The 21,262-nt window shown below is 38.1% G+C and overlaps 2 protein-coding genes across 4 annotated transcripts in view; one reads left to right on the top strand and one right to left on the bottom strand.

Moving 5' to 3' along the window:
* The window catches only part of LOC131044508 (probable 1-acylglycerol-3-phosphate O-acyltransferase), a 99,209-nt gene that overhangs the window by 34,614 nt on the left and 43,333 nt on the right, over positions 1-21,262 (bottom strand). Inside the window, exon 2 of the mRNA XM_057977845.2 lies at positions 12,510-12,758. Within this exon, the coding sequence (XP_057833828.1) occupies positions 12,510-12,758 (249 nt within the window). The remainder of the gene's footprint in view (positions 1-12,509; positions 12,759-21,262) is intronic.
* Positions 1-21,262, top strand: part of LOC131044509 (uncharacterized) — a 71,528-nt gene that overhangs the window by 32,787 nt on the left and 17,479 nt on the right. The gene's annotated exons all lie outside the window — the stretch shown is intronic.

Raw genomic sequence — 21,262 nt, 5'->3', positions numbered from 1 at the left:
TTGCATTTTAATTCACCTCATGTGGACCCCAAGTGTAGCGCCATTTCCCACAAGTCAAACTTCACGCCAAAGGCATGGACCCACGTTAAACAATTTGGCAAATATTAGAGATGCAATATAAAAATAATATTCCTCTAAGTAATTTCGACATCCCTTATTACAAATGAATTTCGCCCAACTTAGGAGATAATAGACATTAATCCCAAATTCCATAAATCAGTAGCAATTAATCAGATTAATTAAATATTAAACCTTAGGATAAGGAAATAATATTTAATTGCGTTACATATGACTCTCGTACTGATTACTGTCAAAACCAGGATGAAACTGAGCCAGGAAGACCACTGAACTTGTAGGATCAGGAACCTGTCCACTGCCAGAAATAGAATTATGCCATACTACCACTTACTAAAAATAGTAAGTAAAGAACTAATGCTCCGAAAAACATGATCTTCGTGCCCCATGACAAAGCATGGAGAGCTCAGTAAGACAGTATCACCAGAATAGCCATTCCTTGACTTACTAAAAATAGTAAGTCCTTGCTTCATCAATGTTGGACCCTCACTCTTCATTCCACCTAGCCTACGGGTCTCAGGAATAGGCTAATGGACCACTGGAAGGTCATCAATGAGAAGGGGGCATTATAGTCCGCCCTCCCCAAAATTGCTTGTCCTCAAGCAACTGTAAGGCTGGATGCAGTAAAATCTCCTCATTTTCGCACCAGATATTGCCTGAACTTCGCAAGGGCGTGCATTATGGCAAGCATTTCCTTGTCATAAATTGAATACAGTCTTTCAGGACCTCTCAACTTCCTGCTCTCAAAGACTATAGGATGCGTACCCTGCATGAGGACCGCACCAACACCTTCTCCAGATGCATTACACTGTAGCTCAAACAGCTTGGTGAAATCAGGCAATGCTAAAACAGGGCAGGAACTCATGATCCTTTTAAACTGCTCAAATACTGTCTGTGCCTTTTCGGACCATTCAAAAGCTCCTTTCTTTGTAAAATCTGTGAGGGGGGCAGCCAACTTTGAATATCCCTTCACAAACCCCCTATAAAATCCACACAATCCCAAAAAACCCCACAAATGTTGTTATGTTCTCAGGAGTAGGCCAATCAATGATGGCTCTAATCTTTTCAGGATCCACCTTCACACCTCCTGCACTGATGATGTGACCGAGGTAGAGCAACTCTTCCACCCCAAACTCACATTTGGACTCCTTGGCAAACAGGGATTTGGATTCCAATATGCTTAACACTTCATCCAACTATTGTAAATGTTCTTTCCAAGATTTGTTGAATATGAGTATGTCATCAAAGAATATCAAAACAAACTTCCTTAGCTGTTCTTGGAAGATTCTGTTCATGCATGATTGAAATGTCGCGGGTGCATTAGTCAAGCCAAAGGGCATGACTAGGAACTCAAAATGCCCAAAGTGGCATCTGAAAGCGGTCTTCTCCATATCTGATGCTCTCATTCTAATCTGATGATACCCCGACCTAAGGTCAATCTTGGAAAAGAACATTGCTCCATGTAGCTCATCAATGAGCTCATCAATCCTCAGAATAGGATACCGAGTCTTGATGGTTTTCTGATTCAGGGCTCTGTAATCCACACACATGCGCATGGTCCCATCCTTCTTCCTCACCAAAACAACAGCCGAAGCAAAGGGGCTTTTTCTAGGCCGGATGTAACCCATGTCAAGCAATTACTGAATTGCTTTCTCAATCTCATCTTTCTGCTTCTTAGGATATCGGTAAGGAGTAGTCATGACTAGCTTAGCTCCTTCTTCAAGCTCAATAATGTGTTCGACACCTCTCTCAGGGGGTTTGCCAGGAGGTGGGTTTTCAAACACCTTGCTACTCTTGGTTATCAAAGCTTGAATGTCCTCAGGATAGTTCCTATTCTCTTTTTGTGGTTTTGAGGGCATGACCATGATCTTATTTCTATCAGTGATCATTGCTTGAATATCTGAGGAATAGCTGCCCTTATCCACCAATGGATTGGAAGGCATTATCAAACACTTTGCTGCCCACTCCACTTGATTATGGCGGATCAGCCTTTCAATTCTTTTCAAGGATACCACTTTAAGTCCCCCATGTGGCATTCCTCTCAACACTACCTTCTTCCCTTCCGACATGAATTTCAGCTCCATGGTTTGTAAGTTTAGAGTGATCTCCCCAAGAGATCTCAGCCATTGAATTCCGAGGACTGCATCATCAATCCCACCAATGCTCACCACAAAGAAATCATCTCTGATTTCATGATTTCCCAACTTCAGAGATGTTGGAAATCATTCGGTTATAGGATATAGTGGAGTCATCTGCTACCATGACTTTGAAGCCCTCAACTTCTTCTGCCACTAATCCCCTTTTTGCCACAATCCTCTCATCAATGATGTTATGTGTTGCACCTGTGTCAATGAGAGCAATGACACAATGCTCTCCAATCACACCCTGAACTCTAAAAGATTAATTTTTATAAATGCTCGAGAGTTGAGCAACCACTCCTCTATCTTCTGACCCAAATTCAGGCCCTTCAGGAGCCTCTTCATACTCGCTGTCCTTAACTTCAGTTTGTTGTTCTGAAATTTCAGAATCTGATCCATCTGCAGAACATCACTCCATCTGATGCAAATTCCCCTTTCCATGACACTTATGTTTGGGGGCCCATGGTTCTCTGCAAGAGTAACAAAGATTTTTCAAGAGATGAAAGAAGGAGAGTAACGCAGATTTCTACAGCAAGAATATAATTTTCTGTTACAATCAATCTGCAAGCTGAAAGTACAAAACAGTAGCCCATGGAAACACCCAAATGCTCATAACTCCCTCATTTTCCATCCAATTTGACTCAAACCAGTCCCAAACCCACTGCAATTCACTCACAACAACAACCAATCAAAACCACAACGCAACAATTATTTGGCACACATCCCAACGCAAGCACAAAACCCAACGCTAGACCTGGGAAGTTCGATTTTGTCTAGAAAAATCATTGCTGAATTAAACTTGCTAAAAACTTACACAATGTATCGCCATGGCTGGGAAGGAAGGATGAGCCGGTACCCAGAATGATGGAGTCACTTGGTTAAGAGGTGTGAGCAAAATATACTTTCAGCAATCCCGTGACCAGCAACCAGAAAACACTCAAATCCCACATAGAACACTCCACAATCTGCAACTCATTCACCCACAGCATTGGGAATACAAGGACACAGCTAGGTACTATCTTGCAAGTACGAAACTTAGACTTAGCTAGGAAGTCATACTTCAAAGCTCAGATTTTCAGTAGCCAAACCGATAGCATAACGATGCAATTTTCAAAGATGTCTCAAATGAGAGCCCAAGGCTCTTATTTATAACTCTTCAACAACCAAAATCAAATGCAAATTCCTCCAAACGCCACTCCTTCATTTGCATTTCATTTCACCCAAGTGTAGGGCCACTTTTCATAAGTCAAACCTCACGCCAAAAGGGAAGGGACCCACATTAATTACTTGGCAAATAATGGAGATGCAATATAACATACTATTCCTCTAAAATATTTCGCCATCCCATAGTACACATGAGTTTCGCCAAACACTTAGGATAAAATAGGCATTAATCCCAATTTTAATAAATCGGTCGCAAATAATCAGATTAATTAAATATTAAACCTTAAGATATGGAAATAATATTTAATTATGTCGCATATGACTCTCGTACTGATTATTAACACAACTAGGATGAAACTGAGCTAGGACGACCACAGAACTGCTGCAGAATCAGAACCCTGTCTACTGCCAAAAATAGAATTGTGCCACACTGCCACTTACTAAAAACAGTAAGTCAAGAACTAATACTCAGAAAAGCATGATCATCGCGTCTAGAGGCAAAACATGGAGAGCTCAGTAGGACAGTAACACCAGAATGGCCATTCCCTGACTTACTAAAAATAGTAAGTCCTCGTTTCATCAATGCTAGACCCCTCATTCTTCATTCCACCTAGCCTACGGGTCTCAGGAATAGGCTAATGGACCACTGAAAGGTCATCAGTGAGAAGGGGACATTACATGCTCAGTCGAGGAAGGCTGAAATGGTCCTTGATCTTCATCAAAGACAACATCACGACTGAAGATAAGACGATCAATGTCTACATCAATCAGCTGGTAGGCCTTATGGTTGTCACTGTATCCTGTAAACATAAGCTTCTGACTCTTGGAATCCAACTTAGAGCACTTGGCATCTGGAATCCAAACATATGCAAGTGAGCCAAAAACTTTCAGATGCCTAATCCTGGGTTTGCGACTAGTCCATACTTCCTCAAGGCGGCGATATTCGAAAATTATAACACTGTCCAGTTATTCCTCAAGGTGGCAATATTCGAAAATTGTCAACATGCACTGCTTCCAAGTGTTATAATTCTTGCCATTAAATCATTGACTTCCTTCCAACATCAAGTTGGTCAATGATGCCACTTTGCACATTTCCCAATGCACGAAAAACTGGAAAATCTGAAAAGGCGTGAATCTAAAATAGAGGCGGAATCAGGTACAGACTTCGAAAAAGATTAAGTATGACTGACACGGATTTCGAGAAAAAAATTTGGCTGACCCAGAAAAATCCGACAAAGACCTAGAAGAGTTCTTGAAAAACCCACAAGGAATCTAAAATCTGAATGCAGATCTGATGGCTCAAAAATTGAGGCACGGAAAGCAATGCACCCAGAAAAATCTAATGACCCAGTTGAGGTCTCGTAAAACCCACCAAGAATTTGTGGTTTAAAATTTATTCCGACCAGAAAAACGAAGGATTTTGATAAAACCCTAGTCGGATCAGTCAAAAAATTTATATTTGCCACAAAAAATAGGGGTTACAACCCTAGTCATCGCCGAAAAAAATCCTCCACAATTATTTCAACGCCAAAAAAATCCTCCAAAATTATTTCCATTGCCAAAAAAATTTTGCAGAAGCTGAAAGAAAAACACGCGCGAAGAAGGAAAGACATGACACGATTTTAAAAATCGCGCAGGTCGAAATAAACCCTCACGTGAAAGCAGATACGTCGCGCGGACAAAGGGTAAAATAAAAACACAAGCCAAAGTTGCAGGTCGCGCGTGTGGGAGGAGAGGTCGCGGGTCGCGCCATAGGAGAAACGCGCAGCAAAACAAAAGCCTTCACCCAAAAGAAGCCATTGTCAGGAAAAAAAACGTAGGTCAAAGAAATACAGATCGCAAAAAAATGGGAACAAAACCCTCGTCACGCCACAGTATGCCCAAAAAAATCACGTATGAGGTCGCGATAGGCACAAAAAATGGCGGAAGTTGCAAAACTTTTTTTTTTTTTTCGAAAAACGTTTTTCAAAAACTTAAAAAATTTCTTAGAAAAACGATTTTTTCTTTTTTAAGATGGCTCTAATACCATATTACGGAAAATGTAATTGGTAAAAAACTGATTGTTGTATTTACGAATGATCATGAAGATCATTATAAAGAATTACAAGGAATTACAAAATAGAAAGTTTCTAACAAGAAACTAAAATTACAATATATCACATAATTGAGCATTAATAATTAACTTAGAAAAATATAACTGATGATACTTCCCCTCCTCATTGGTCTATTGATAAAGTTATGAAAGTTCATAATATTGGCATCTGGAAAAATGTATATTCTAAACCTCTTTTCATTTAAATTGAAATGTTAAAGTTTATGTTCGTATCTACTAGTTTTGCTCATAGCGTAGATCTTTGTTTAATTCAAGATTTCAGTTTCAGATCAATGTTAATGTTAAGAAAAAAAAATTGCAAGCTTTTTCTTTTCTTTTCTGCTTGAATAGATGTAAAAGTTGTTATTTCAAATTTGCATAGGTTGTTGCATGTTACATAAAGTGGCAGACCCGCACAACAAACTTGGAGGTGATCTTTTCAATAAGAAAAAGATTAAATTTAAAATTGCTTCTTTTTTATGGGTATGTAGGTCTTTCTGTATAATGATTAGAATGATGTTGCACCTTAATTGTCTATTAATGAAAGTCTCACATGCTTGAGCCCAGTTTTTGGTTCATAGGTGTTGTAATCCTGTCTATGGTGAATCAGTGATGATGGTAGCCGGTTGTGAATGTCTATATATAACTGCAAACATGAGTTTGCTTGGTGTTTTTCTTGGTAATTTAGATGACCAAATTGCTGGTCTGTCCAGCATTTTAATTTTTAATTAAATCTTTCTGTGTAGCTTTAATCTATGAATAATTTTGACGAATTTGAAGGTTTTGGGCCCCTTTAGCAACATTTTTTGTCTTGATCTAATGATTCAATAGAATTATAGGTTATTGCTTTGCTGAATTAAAAATGAGGCCTCTATAATAGTTATGTGTAAGGCTGATGTAGAGGAGTAAACAATGTAACATAACCGTGGATGAGTGAATGATATCAGCCATCATCCACTCATCAACATTATGGTCACATGTGAAGATAGCCCTTACTTCCTTAGAGCTACTGATTGTTTAGGGCACCACAAGGATGCTAATCTTTAATTCCAAAACCTTAAGAGATGCTATTGAGGAGGTTGGGCTAGAGAATGTGGTGCAACTAGTGAAAAATGCAATGTGTGCAAAACAACATGGAAATTGATTGGAGCAGCCTACAAACATATATGGTGGACTCCTTGTTTTGTGCATAACATGAATAATGCACTCAAAGACATGGACAAAATCAGAAGGATCAAAAAGGTGGTTAAGGATGCTAGAGATGTGCCGATGCTTAACTTCATTTGCAACCATCATACTTCACATGCACTCTTTAGGACCTTCTCTAAGAAGGAATTTTTCGAGCTTGTAGAGACTAGATATGTCTCATACTCCATTCTTTTGCACAAGAGACAATGGAATTAATGGTCATGACAACAGACTGGAATCAATGGCTTGATTCTAAGTCAGAGTAGGGGAGGAGAGTAAAAGATGGCTGAAGAGTGACACATTTTGGGCTGATGTGAGATGCATAGTTGTCATCATTATTCCAATCTTTAGAGTTATTAGATATGGGGATGCAAATGCACCTAGCCTTGGAGAGGTGTATAACTGTATTGATAGTATGCTTGACCAAATGAAGGCCATTGTACAAGAGAAAGACCCCACTTTAGAGTTCTCGAATGAACATATTTAGCCAATCATTCATTGCTGATGGAAGAAACAAAACACTCCATTGCACATAGTTCCTATACATCAAACCCAAAATGATAGTGCAAAAGCCTAGCCAAGTTACCCTTATATAGGATGTTGACATGAAGGCAAGGTTCATGAAAACCATTTAGAAGATGTATGATTTTATACAAGCTATCATCCTTCATACTGATTTGACAAAATTTGCCACTGTTAGGGGGTATTCAAATGAAGCCAAGATGAACAAGGAGACTAAAGCATAGGAGGATCTAATTCTATGGTGGACTATGCATGGATCTGATTCTTTGACAGCCACACTAGCCATCTGTTTGCTATCCCAAGCCTCTAGTTCTTTAGCTACCAAGAGAAACTAATCTACTTATAGTTTCATCCATTTTATTAAGAGGAACAAACTTACCTCTAGGAGGGCAAGAAGTTTGTAGTTGAACATAGCACCTTGTGTCTCATTGACTACAACGTGCTTATGTACAAGGAAAGACCAACAACCCAATGGGATGCAGAACCAAATGAGCCAGCATAAGTTGATGAAGAAGCAGCACAAATAGGGTTGGTAGGTATTGCTTTGGAAGAGTTTGGCATGGACTTTGGGAATGAATAATGATTCAAGGCATTGGACCATTGACCAATTGTATTTTGAGAGTAATCATTTTGAATATATATATTATTCAAAGCAATATGTTCGAGGATTTCAAAGTTTCATATGTTATTCCTTGTACATAACTATTTTCTTAAGTACTATATATATATATTTGCATTGTCATCTTCAAATCTAGGCTCTCGGTTTCCCCATCCTTAAGTCACAACCCCACATCCCACCATCCCAAGATAATAAATAACACATAGTCAAGCCTCAATTAGAAGTATGCAAAGTTGATATTGTTCTTCTCCAAGAATCTAAATTAAACAATGATGAGGGTTTTCATCGATTAAAAAGGTGGCAAAAACAGAACAGTGAATTTGTGGAAGCAAATAGTGCCTCCAAGGGCCTTGTTATCTTGTGATCTCCTATTTCTATCAAAGCAGAAATTATCGGAATAGGTCAAAATTGAGAGGTGTGTAAAATTGTAAGCCCCAATTCCAATTTGAGCTTTTTGCTTTTTAATATATGTAGGCTTGTTGGACTCATTCCCCAGAAAACAGTTTGGGAATACTTCTTGGCCTCTCTTCAACCTATGGACCACAAACTGATCATCCTTGGGGGTGACATCAATGTGATTCTACCATTGATGATAACTGAGGTGGTCTTCTTCAAAGGAATCAGTTTTATATAGATTTCCAACACTTTGTTGATAGACAACAATTGATTGATTTAACACCAAGGTATGGTACTTACACCTAGACAAACAAGGGACTAGGTTTCAGCAATATTGCAAAAAGGTTAGATAGGTTCCTAATTAGTAATTCGTTGATGAATAACAATAGTATTTAGGAAAGCTTGATTCTACCTATCTCAAGCTCTAAGCACTTTCCTATTCTTTTCCAAATTTTGGAAGACAAACCATTAGTCAGATTCCTCTTCAAATTTGAAAAAATGTGGCTTAGAGATGAATACTTTGAATCTTGCGAAATCTTGGTGGGAGAATGCACCCACGGTGAAAGGTTGAAAATGTACGTTTTGGTAAGGAAACAGAGGCAACTCAAAGGATGTTTGAAATAGTGGAGTTGGAACTCATTCAAAAATACCTTTGTTTAGAAAGTAGGAGCGGAAGGGAGCTTCTCAGTCTAAGCCTGGGTATGCAAACCTGGGAACGGATCAATAAGTTTTCCTTCAAGAAAAGGCATTGTTGGCTAAGTATTTGAAAATTCTCACGAGAGAAGAATTTTTTTGGAAACAAAAATCTAAAGAATCTTGGCTAGAGGATGGGATTCTAAAAACTCCACCAGACCTATTGCAGATTTCTCACTGTATTATATTTTAAAGGTTCCATTTTACATGCTATTAGGATACACATTTCATCTAGCATCAAGTTTTCTGTTACCTTGCAGCCAACACAAATCACTCCAAGGGTAAAAACTCATTATATAAACACCACTCCAGATCATTTGAAAGGCAATGAAGGGAGTTAGCATTATTCATAGATTCGGGTTAGCATTCGAGTTCACATATTGATTAGAGATTTTGGTGGTAAAACTAGTCATATGAGAATTTTGTTATTTGCACATTGTTGTTCACATGTATCGTTGAAGGCCAAGGCCTCATGTTGTAAGACAATTACAGCAAATTGCAATGTAATTCAAGATTGGAAATCAATAAGATCTATTTCCAGTATTCATTGTATAAATTGAGTTTCACTATGTCTGTTTATATGATTGCGTGCATGGTTGGATAATCCTTAATTGGACCCTCCACCCATGACTTATCAAGATACCCTCTAAAACAATAAAGGATATGAACCATGTGATGCTGAAATTTTTATGGCAAGGACTACAGATCAAAAGAAGATCTCTCATATAGCCTAGGACATAGTTTATTCTCTAAAATCAAATGGAGAGGTCAATTTGAGACATTCCGAAATTCAAAACAGAGTGCTAGGTGCAAAGCTTGTGTGGCTAATGTTTGCCAATCCAAACCTCTTATGGACTAAGATTCTTGGGAAGCCATCTCAAACTTTACAATGGTTGATCCTCACACGTTGAATTTTATGCTAAATTGTAGATCCATAATAACCAATCACTTGACCTTTGGAAGTCAAGCAACCTTCAAGCAAATTTTTAGGAAGAATATTGGAATGGGTACCCCTCCCTTGCTAACAAGCTTCATCTTGCGAAAGCTAAGGAAACACTTTCTCTAATGTGTGAGACTTCAAAGTCAAAAACTATCTTTTATATTCAAGTGTCAATGTGTGGTTGAAAGGAAGTGGAAAGATTGTTCAAGTTTTAAAATCCTAGTGTAAGATTTGGCTATGGAGATAGCCACCCAAGATCTAAAGGTGTAATGGAAAGCACAAAGAACCAAAAGATCAATATGACAAATATAAACCATATACCTATCAAAGAATTCATATAGAATATGATCACTGTGTGTGTACATGAATGAGCAACCCTTGGTTATATAGGCCAAAGTGACACATTGGCCAAAATAAGGTTATAACGTGTCTTAATCTTATGATATGAGACATCAAGTGAAAATTCCCTAAATGTGCCCTAAGTAAACTTGAGCAATAAAGTGTGAAAAGGACCAAATGGTGAAACCACTTAGGAATATAACCCTGTTCAAACCAAGACCTAGACTACCAAAATTGCATTATTGAATAAAAAATTGTCATGTGAGAGAACCTTGACAAAGGGAAGAGGATGATTTGACGAAATGGATTTTCTTGAAAACCAACCAATACTTTGCCAAACTTAAGTACAAAGTGGCTTCCTCTCTTCCAATCGAAGAGGAGCGGCCAACAGAAAATAGATGGAATAAGGTGTGCTTCCCTTGGAGCTTTCTCATGGGCAACCCTACATAAGAAAATCCTCATGGCTAATCGATTGAAGCAGATTGGTTATGACGGTCTCTGTTAGTGTATCTTATGCAGGGAGAGGGAAGAATCAATAAATCATCTCTTTGTAAGTTGTCGCTTCACTATGGAATACTGGAAATGATTAAGAATCAAGTTGGGATGGTCAAGAGCCCCCACTCAACAATATTCTAGATTTGTTCAAGTCGTGGCCATGGGTACAATAAAAATCAATATATTCAATTTTGTTGACCATCTGCCTCTCAATGGTCATTTGGGAAATCTTGGAGGAAAAAAATCCTTGTCTATATACTCTTTCCTAGTCAAAATTGAAATTTCAATTGTCAAAGTAGTGATGGATTGATGAAGGATAAATCAATCAAGAAGAAATATTTTTTGGGATCAACAGATAAATAAAAAATGGTTAAATCTGACAATGCTGACCATGTTTGGAGCTTGTGGAGTTAAGTCTAATTAAAATCCCAGGATGGGGTTAATTTGGTCTACTTCTCCACTTGGCCATCTCAAAATTAAACTTTGATAGAGCATCTTGAGGAAATCCCAGTCCCTCTGAATTTGATTGCATTATGTAGAATGAAGCAAATTCTCTGGATTAGAAAGCATCAAAAAAATGAACTAACAACAAAACAAAAGTGCGGGCTCTCATTCTGGGTTTGCAGGTTTGTGCAAATTTTGGACTTTCTTCAACTATTTTGGAAAGAGACTCCATAATTATTGTCAATGCCATCAAAAAGAGGTATTCTTCGAACTATATAGTGGCAAGTATCTTACAAAATGTATCACCTTTATTAGACACCTTAGACTTCTTATTGGTTCAACATTGCTACCAAGAGATCAATCAAGAAGTGGATCCATAATAAACAATGTAGTGGATAAAGATAAAGACTTAATTATTGATATTCTCCTAAAGCCTTGGAAGGATTTGGATAACACTTCAACCACCTCTCCATATCTACCAATCATAACACCTCTTAAGATGAAACAAAGGATGGCAAAGCAATGATGACCAGTGATATGTGTAAAGTGGCAGGTGAAGTAACTGTGACAGAGGTAGGTTAATCACTGCTCATTTTATTTATAGTTTCCTTCACCTGTTCAATACAGCCTCTGGATAGTTATATAAATGTAAAGAAAGTTCTTATTTACAAGTTTTTCAGTGTATAATCCCTGGCTGTTCAGCAGGGTGGGATGGTAAGTAGATGCTCCCCACATGGAGTGAATTGAGTTTGTTGAATTTACACTGCACACCTGATAAAAGGTTTGATGCAAAACCTTGCATTTATATTGTCTAAGTTTAATACAGAGGTATGGTCCCCTAGACCACAATTAATGTACCAAAAAAAACAAAACCTCCATAATTAGCCACATCATTAATTAAGAAAAAAACTTCTATGCTTTTTCTATAAGATAAGATGCATTGGCAAGGATTGTTTGACATTTGTGCTTGGTCGTGAGGTTAAAACCCCAGCAGTACAAGATTTGAACAATATATACATGAAAGGTAAAGTGAAAATCGTCGCTTGATTTTACAAAAGAGGTCTCAATTTCAACTTGATGTGCTACAGAGGTTGACCTTAATATCGCCTTGGCCTTTACCTTATATTTCTTATTTTCCTATATGTAATGGAATGATATATGATAATATGATAAATCTACTACACATATAAATTGATAGGAATTATTTTTCTATTATATTCAATATCTAACTTAAACTCAATTAACCATATGCAACCTCAAAATACCCTATCATACCCTATCATACTCAGATATTAGAATAATTACTTGTCCTTCCTACGAAAATTTCCTATTAGCAAATTCAGATTGTTTGATACCAACAAGAACTTTAAAAAAAATGCAAAATATAGTTATTAGATTACACACCCTAATTGGTCAATAGCAATGACTCTGAATCGAGTGGCAAGCACATCAAAATTACGGAAGAACAAACCCTGAGAAGCCCCATAACCATGAACCATCACCAAAGTTGGCGCACTGCTACCATTGTCAGCAGTAGACTCAAAGGTCACTGTATTAATAAATCGAGGCTCGCTACTTGAAGATCTGAACCATGACACCTTTGATCCTGGCGGTCCACTGCCAATGTTGACCTGCTCTTGCACATATGGAGTCCTGAGAAATTTAGCAAACATTCAAGTTAAATTCAGCAAAACTTAGTTCAAATTACACAAATACTTGAAGTTACAACCTAAGACATGAAATCTTACAGGAATTTTAAAAACCTACTTCAAACAATAACAGATGTTTGCAGCAATTTCCTACTACATGAACTATTAAAGGAAATTTAGTTTAAAACTGGAAAATAAATTCAAGAAGAATTCCACGAAAATTTATCTCAAATTATACAGATACTTTAAATGATAAGAAACCTTAAAGGAAATTCTTTTCGATAAGTGGACTTTCAATATTCCAATGAAATTCCACTTAATTTCCTCTTTTTTAAATAAACTAAGACATAAATATTGTATTAGAAGCAAACATCTTTAAATTATCATGATATATTCCAATATTTATTTTCTAAGCAAGGTTTCCAACATTTTCTTGAACATATCATGACTTTTTCAAAATATCTATAACCAGAAATTTCACCAATGTAAATGATTCACAATATGTCACTTGGTAATATTACAGTAAATTACCCGTGTTTATGGGGCTAGACAAGTTAATATGTCCTATGGGGTCAGGAGGGATGTCAAGTGGAAGCCTTCAAATTAGGGATGGATTAAAATCAACTTCGATGGGGCATCTAGGGGAAACCTGAGATGGGCTGGTGTTGGATGTGTGATCAGAAGTCATGAAGGAAAGATTCTAAAGATGGTGGGGAAGAGATCAGGTCCCACTACGAATAATGAAGCGGAGTTTCAAGCAGCATGTTGATGTGTGTTTTAGGCACATAACATTCAAAATAAAATACCAAAGCACTTTACCCTCTCTTGAACAAAATCACCTCAGATGCTAAGGGTAAGATCAACTAAAATAATTCCAAGGTTTATACATGGCAGGTCTTGACGAGTGGGTAACTCAATGGTCGATGTGAATTGCTGTTTTCACTTGGGGACTTGCACAAATGTTCGAATCAACTTCATAGATCATGGATAGGGAATGGGTGCGCTGATAACTTAGGATATGGCAATGTAGCTCTGGACTTGAGACTTACTAAAAAAATGGGCAAAAGGAATAGAGTTCAGGAAATCTATTCTAAGCCTAGGAATGTAGGAAATGATGAACAAATTTAGTGGAATCAAACTAGGCAAGGTCTCACAAACAGGTTTTGACACAAGCTTAGTGCAATCATCTAAGGTATACTTATTGATTTTCAAATTACTGCCATCAAACATTGACACCATCCAAGTTGTGCATATCAAGGGACACACAATAATTGAAGTTAAGCTTGCATAAATTTCCAGTTGACCACACAAGGAAGACTTACCAACGGCAAGAAGCTAGTGGTATGGATTAAGGATTCCACACAAATATACTAAACAAATCTTCCACTCAATGTAAAAAACATGAAAACAAATTCTAATCTAACTTGGAGGAATTGAGAACTTTGAATGCAAAAAGAACACTTGAAAGACAAAATCACCATCAGGTCGAACAATGATTTATATTCAAATAGCTGCAGCATATACCAACAATTCTACAAAAACTCTCTTACAAATGAGAAGCAATGAGGTATATATAGAGTCTCATACAAAATGGATGGCCAAGATTAAAACTAAATCAAGGGCCAAGATCATGCTAACGAAACCCTAGAATTGCCCAAATTAGGGTTTACATAAAAAATGGAGCCACCAACATATGGCCCAATAGAAAGATACCTAGTCATCAAATAGGGAATCTTCTAGAAGATTCCTCTCTGCACCTCTCTCTCTCCTAGCATACTCCAAGAATCTAGCCAATACAGAATCTAACTCCTCTGTGGAAATGCTAGGTAAGGTATTCTACTATAAATCAATCACGTCCAACGCATCCGAGCAAGCATCCAAAGTGTTCGCCCAATCTAGCATGAGCTTCTGCGAACCATGTACATGAATCAACAAAGAGACCAAATCATCCATTTGACTCTTCTTCAAAGAGTCCAACTGACAAAAATACATAAGTTTCATCTTGTCTCTTAATTCGGCCAAGTGTAAACCACTAGCATCATTGACATCAACCCCCAATAACTCCTCTATTGAGGTAAGGATCTTCAACTGAATATCGTGAATTGATCCTTCCATCTCTGCACAACTCAGTTGTGCGCTCTCATAAGCTGATTTTTTCATGGCCAATGAACAATACTAGCCATGGAAATCGTATCTATCTCCATTGTGCACAACATTCTCCCTGACCAACGTGGACTTATGAACCTTTTTCAAAGCCTTGAGGCGTGGAATAGTCTTCTCTTGAATAGGCCTGAATTCTTCCCAAACTCCTCCAAAATATTGGATTCTGAACATGAGCCCTGTTGTCCTGTCAAATGCTTGGGCAAACTGAGTAAGGAAATCATCCACCTGTCTCTTTGTATTCTCAATCCATTTCTCCACCTCCGAGAGTATATCTCGCTGCCTCATAATGTGAATGTAGTCCACGGTCAACTGCAATAGGGGAAATAAGGGTGGGATTCTCACGCCTTATCCCTGCAATGTACTCTCTAAGTCTGATATTCTCTTCTTTGTACTTCTCCTTTTCTTCAATCTCTCTATCTAATCTCACACTGATTGCCCTAAGGTTATCACCGACCTCCTGAAATTCCTACTCTCTTGTAGTACGGCCGAGGGCAACAGAAGTAATCTGGAAATCCATGGGAGTAGCAATGTCTGCTATCACACCTGCAATAAGAACAGCCGCCTGCGCAATTCGCATTCCTGTCTCATCTCTAGCTATGTGTGACAAAATCTCAGCTCTCTTAGGCTCTTTCTCCTTATTGCTCCTAGCTAAGTAGCCATCAACGTCATCAATAGCCTATGCCTCTATCATTTTCTTACTTTTCTCCATACTCTTCATCAGCCAATCAGGAATAGCGGCCATCTCCATACCATCATCAAGACACATATTTCGATCAAGCTCTCTCAATGCGGAGATAACATCGTCATCATCATCAGGATTATTCCTCATCAAATCATATACATTCTTCCCCAAACTAACCTCCAAAAGGACAGTTGGGGATCCCGGTTGATAATCATCCTCATTAGGTGGAGCAGATGTCGCTGTGGCATGTAAATCTTGAATATTCTCTGGTAGTATCACTGTGTTGGAACATTGCTCGAACTCCCTGTTATGTTCTGGCATTTCAACTTCCTTGATTGATGAGATACTGAGAGGTGGTGAAGGAATGATAGGCAAAGGAATAGAAGTCTTTTGTTTCTTCTTCTTCACCTCCTCAATCTTCTTCCCTCTAGCCTTGACTTCTCTTGGTGTGTTCTTCCTTCTCTTGGGAGCTTGACTCTCCTCATCCGCATGAATCCTGACATCACTGATAGTCCTCTGATCATCCTTGGAAGCGGATTCCTCCTGTTTCATCTTTTCATAAGTGAAGGAGACACCCATATCAACTAGCTTATTCATCTGAATATCCACCCATGCTCAGGAGAAACTCAAGACCTCTCTCATCAATACACTCAAATCTATTTCTTTTGATTCTGACCAATTAGGCAATAGAATCGTCTTCTTCATTTCATTTTCATATTGTGGATGTGTATGATCCCTGTCATCTAACACTTGGTCAGGAATGAGAAAAAGTCCACACTTCCTCATGAAATCCATTGACATCCTGGACCACATTCGTCTCTTCACTGCCTACTCGTCCATCAGGTTGGCCCAATAATCTTCTATGTCTACCTTGTGGATGAACTTCTCTCCCCTGATCCTTCCAACTTTCTTATCTGGATCAAACCTTGCTCTTTTCTTATATGTTGCAAATCGATAGAATGCAAGTTCCTCACTTGTTGTGCTGGCTGCTAAGGCAGACTGGCAAACCTCCAACGTTTTCCCAACTGAAATAGGAAATGTCATGCCCATTCTGTGCTTTTCCTTCTAGATAGAATCAAACTCCAGAAGCTGTGTCACCACTTCCAACAAGATCACTCTGTCAGAAGGATACCTAAGAAGACTGTAGGGTTTGGATTGAAACCCATGAATCCTAAGGTATGTGAAAGTGAGAAACTGTATATACCACAATCCATATTTCTCTTTCATCTTTGTTGCCTCCTTGGACAACCTCCTGTGGACTCCACCTTGCAGCATCCGCGTAATGTAAATTGTGAATACATCATTCACTCTCTTATAATCTTCAATTCTATACATGTTCAGTTGTGGATAGCACTCATAACTCTTGAATTGTCCTTGTCCATTCCCGACTTCACCTCTACAAATCAATCCTTTGTATGTAACAAACCATGCAAGAAGGTACACCAAATAGGAAGTCATGGCGAATGACTTGGACCGCTCTACATTCCTCAATTGAAAGTCTAGATTGTCACTTATGATTCCAGACCAATTTAAAAATATTCCTTTTAGACAATCCTGGATGAAATAGAACATCCATTCATCGTATATTGCACCCTGCGACATCCCCATCACTTGGTTAAGCAGAATACTAAATCACTATATTCCTCTTTGAAGTCTATGCACATGAGTGTCTTGGGAGCCTTGGAATGATGAGTCCTAGGCTCGATCATCCACTCCTTATTCACCATGGTCTTGCACGCATCCACCTTCTTCTTATATCGGTCTTCATATTCATCTTTAGTTATATCCTTCATGTCTGCTCCACGTGGAATTCCAAACACCTCAGCAATCGCATCCTCAGCAAGGTAGGCAATGACGACACCCTTAGGAATCTTAAATTCAAGAGCGAGGATCATAACATCATGCACACTCCAAGATAAGCTCACTACAATATATGGATTGCGGAAATCCAACGGCCTGATAAATGCCACTCTTCATAATGTTCACATAGGCTGGGGAAAGAATCTGGCTTCCAGTTCCGAACATACGCAACCACATCTGGTTCATGTTCAGGAAATGCATGTTCATGTCTGTTATCTCCTTCCATCTTGATGACATCTTGGATTCTGGATAGAATCCAGTCTCAAGTATCTTTTTTTGTTCTCTCCTTTCCTTGAGCCCAGACTTCGACATTGCACCTGTACGAAGCTTGAAGTTAGAACTTAGGAAAATAAATAATATTCTAGACAAAATTCCTAACTTCTTATTGATTTAGACTAATTTGGGTATGGAAATCAAGAAATAATCCACACTCTTGATAGATTTCAACAATTGAATACAAAAATGTGACAAGGTTGGGGTATAAAACCCTAATTAAGTTCATCAAAAATCAAGAACTTTTAGACCAAAGTCTGAAAACGCCTCTTTATACTTAGAAATTATGTTCAAATTAGAATGCAAAGGAGTATACCGGATCAACAATGACTAAGGAAAAGGTGTGAAAGGTTGTGTTTTCACACAAAACCAAGTTTGAAGACACCTTCCGAAGTCAACAATGGCTGCCAGCAAATCTGAAGACAACCTGCAACTTCACAAATTAATCTCTAAAAAACATGTTGCAATCACCCAAATATGCACAAACTTGATGAAAATCAATTTTTGATGATGAAAGCAATCATATCCAAGAATGTAGGTATGGCTGGTAAAAGTTTAATTTTCTGAGGACAAGTCTGAAAATGGATTACTTCAGACTTACCAGAACTTTGGAAAGTGATTAAAATCCCTGAAAATGATTGACAAATGACAAAGGAATGGACTCCAAGCAAAATTGCCAAAGGTGAGGTGGTTGGAAATGAAAATCTCTGAGGACAGCAGCCAATAATGGAATTTGCAGACCTGCAACAACTCTGAATAACTCTGAAAATGGACTGAAAATGACCTCCAATCAACCTCTAGACAAAATCGCCTAAGGCACAAATGGGCTGGGAACACAATGTAGGTCTGAAAAATGAATTTTCCAGCCAGCTATGGAGTCACACAAGTCTGAAAATCTGCAACCTTAGGTTTGACAACAAAACACCAGTAATCTACAAAAATGGCAGCACACACCCAAGGAGGAAAAATCGCCAAATTTGGAGGTAAGAACCTCCAAACACAAAAATCGCCTTCTCTCCAAAAAATCGCCAACTTCACAAAAAATCGCTATCCTCCAAAAAAAATCATGGCAAAAGATAGCAATGGCAACCACCGCCAGCTGGAGGAAAAATCGCCCTCGCATTAATACTTGGCAAATATAATGATAAAATAATGCTGGGATATCCTCCTTTAAACTTGCTTTCACCATCAACTTTCACCACACAAGCAATGTGGGATAAAAAAAACTTGCTCTTATACTTGCCGGGCAAAAATCAATTTGCTTCTAGAAGGTTAAAATCATTAAATGTTCATTGCAAATCATTAATTGTTTTTTATTTATTTTAAATAATCGTTGCTTTTCACCAAAAACAATTAAATGAGGCTCATTTATTAAAATATTTCAAAATTTAAATTAAATGGCCAATTGGGGAAAACCAATTTAGGTAGGGATTGAAAAAATCCCATTTAAAATCATTTAAAAACGTCAAAATTATCCCCTTAGGGAAAATCGATCCTAGTAGAGATGAAAATCCCTATCAAAATTCATCAACGTGCACAAAATTGGGGTCCAGGGGAAAATCGATCTTAGTCTGGAATGAAAATTCCACTTAAAACTTCGTCATTCAACACAAAAATGCCCCTGGTGGAAAATCGACCCTAGTCTGGAGTCTCGACATTCATCCAGACACGAAAATATCAAAATAACCCTCAGTGGAAAATTGTCATGCATCTGGAATGAATATCCACACAATAATCCTCAAAATCTTGTCACAAAAGGCCCGGTGGAAAATCAATCCAGGTGTGGAGTCATCACAAACGTCATCCGCAACCTTATCCATACTCCCAGTGGAAAAACGAGGGTAGTCAAGACAAAATCCTAACACTTAGTCAAAATCAAAGCATCCCGAGGAAAATCGACCCTAGTATGGATTCTCAATGGTGGAAAAATGGGCTGGATTTTGAGTGGGGGAAAATCATGGGTAGTCACGAATATGAGGGGAAAAGCACCTCTAGTGTGGAATTTTGACCTTTAAACCCTTAGAATATGAATTTTCATCTGGAAAATGATGATTTTTCCACTCAAAATCACTAGGAAACTTCAAAACTCAATAAAACTCACCTGGACTTAAGCAAATTTGCCAAAATTTTGAGCAAGAAAAAAAGGAAACCTTGATTTCAATGCACACACTTGATTTCTCAAGGTTGGTGACTTGATTCAGTTTGCGAAGTCATTTTTACTTTGAATCTATCTTCTGTCATTTGGGTTGTTTTGTGGGGTATATACTGGAGATTTTGGGGTTGAATCCAGATAGTCATCCTTGAAATGTTCAGGAACATTTCCCAACCGAGTCGCCATTTGTTGCGCATATCGCACACCCATCCCCGTCTTGGACAGGGACCCCAATTTGTGCCTTTCTGTCCTTGCGGAAGAGGAAGGGGATATGAAGGGTCAAGTGCCACTAAAACCAAATTCAGCCTCTAGGGCCATATTGCGAACTTCAAACTCCCCAATTCTTGCAAAGTCGCCTAAATGTGAAGAAAGAGTTAAAGCCTGCAAAGACATTGAAATGCCGATTTTCGCCAAATGGGGGTTAAAAGATAAAAATATCAAAACTTTGAAAAAGGTCACAAACCCCCGAAATCCGCCAACAATGGATAAATTGCGAAAGTTTTCGAAAGACTATTTCGCCGAAGTTCATGAGAATGTCGAAATTTTATAAAAGTTTGCAAAGAGACGTTATCCCCCCCGAAGTTCGCGATGTATGGAAAAGGAAATTCACAAGGTTTTGAAAGTTTTGCAGACTCTCCTTAATCGCCAAAGTTTGGAAAAACCATTCAAAACCCGAAATAGCGAGCTGAAGGTAAATCACGCCATAGTTAAAACCTTGCAAAAAGGTATGAAAATGCCGAAATTCACACTATAGGCGTAAATGCCAAAAGTTTAGAAAGTTTGCAAAATAGGTGAAAACCCCAATTTTCGCTAACTAGGGATAAAAAGAAAAACTTTTAAAGTGCTAAAATAAAAGGTTGGCAAACTGGCTAAAATCACCGAAATTCGCATTTCAGGGGGGAATTGTGAAAAGTTTTAAAGAGTTTTCAAAATGCTCTATTTCGCCGAAGTTCGCATAGAGGGAGAAATTTTAAAAAGTTGTGAAAGTTTGCAAAAAAAAACCTAAATCCCGGAATTCGCCAATAAGGTGTAAAGTGCGAAATTTATTAAGTTTGCAAACCATGTCAAATTGCCGAGGTTTTCAACTTAGAGAAATCGCGAGGGAAAAATTTGAAAAGACCCTCCAAAACGCCAAAGTCGCGAACTAACGTGAAGTTGCAAAAGTTTTTGTAAAGTTTGCAAAGAGCCTAAAATCACCGAAGTTCGAAGACTAAGGCGAAGTAGCAATGTTTTAAGTTTGAAAACCCCACCCTCATATCCCAAAATTTGCATGCAACAGAAAGAAAATCGCAATTTTTATAAAGTTTGCGTTAAACCACTAAATTGTCGAACTTCGGCTAGGTCTAAAATCGCGAAAAAGTTTTAAAGAGTTTACAAA

Source organism: Cryptomeria japonica, chromosome 9, assembly GCF_030272615.1.
Source record: "Cryptomeria japonica chromosome 9, Sugi_1.0, whole genome shotgun sequence".
In the NCBI taxonomy this organism is placed as follows: domain Eukaryota; kingdom Viridiplantae; phylum Streptophyta; class Pinopsida; order Cupressales; family Cupressaceae; genus Cryptomeria; species Cryptomeria japonica.
This window is presented reverse-complemented; position numbering and strand designations above follow the sequence as displayed.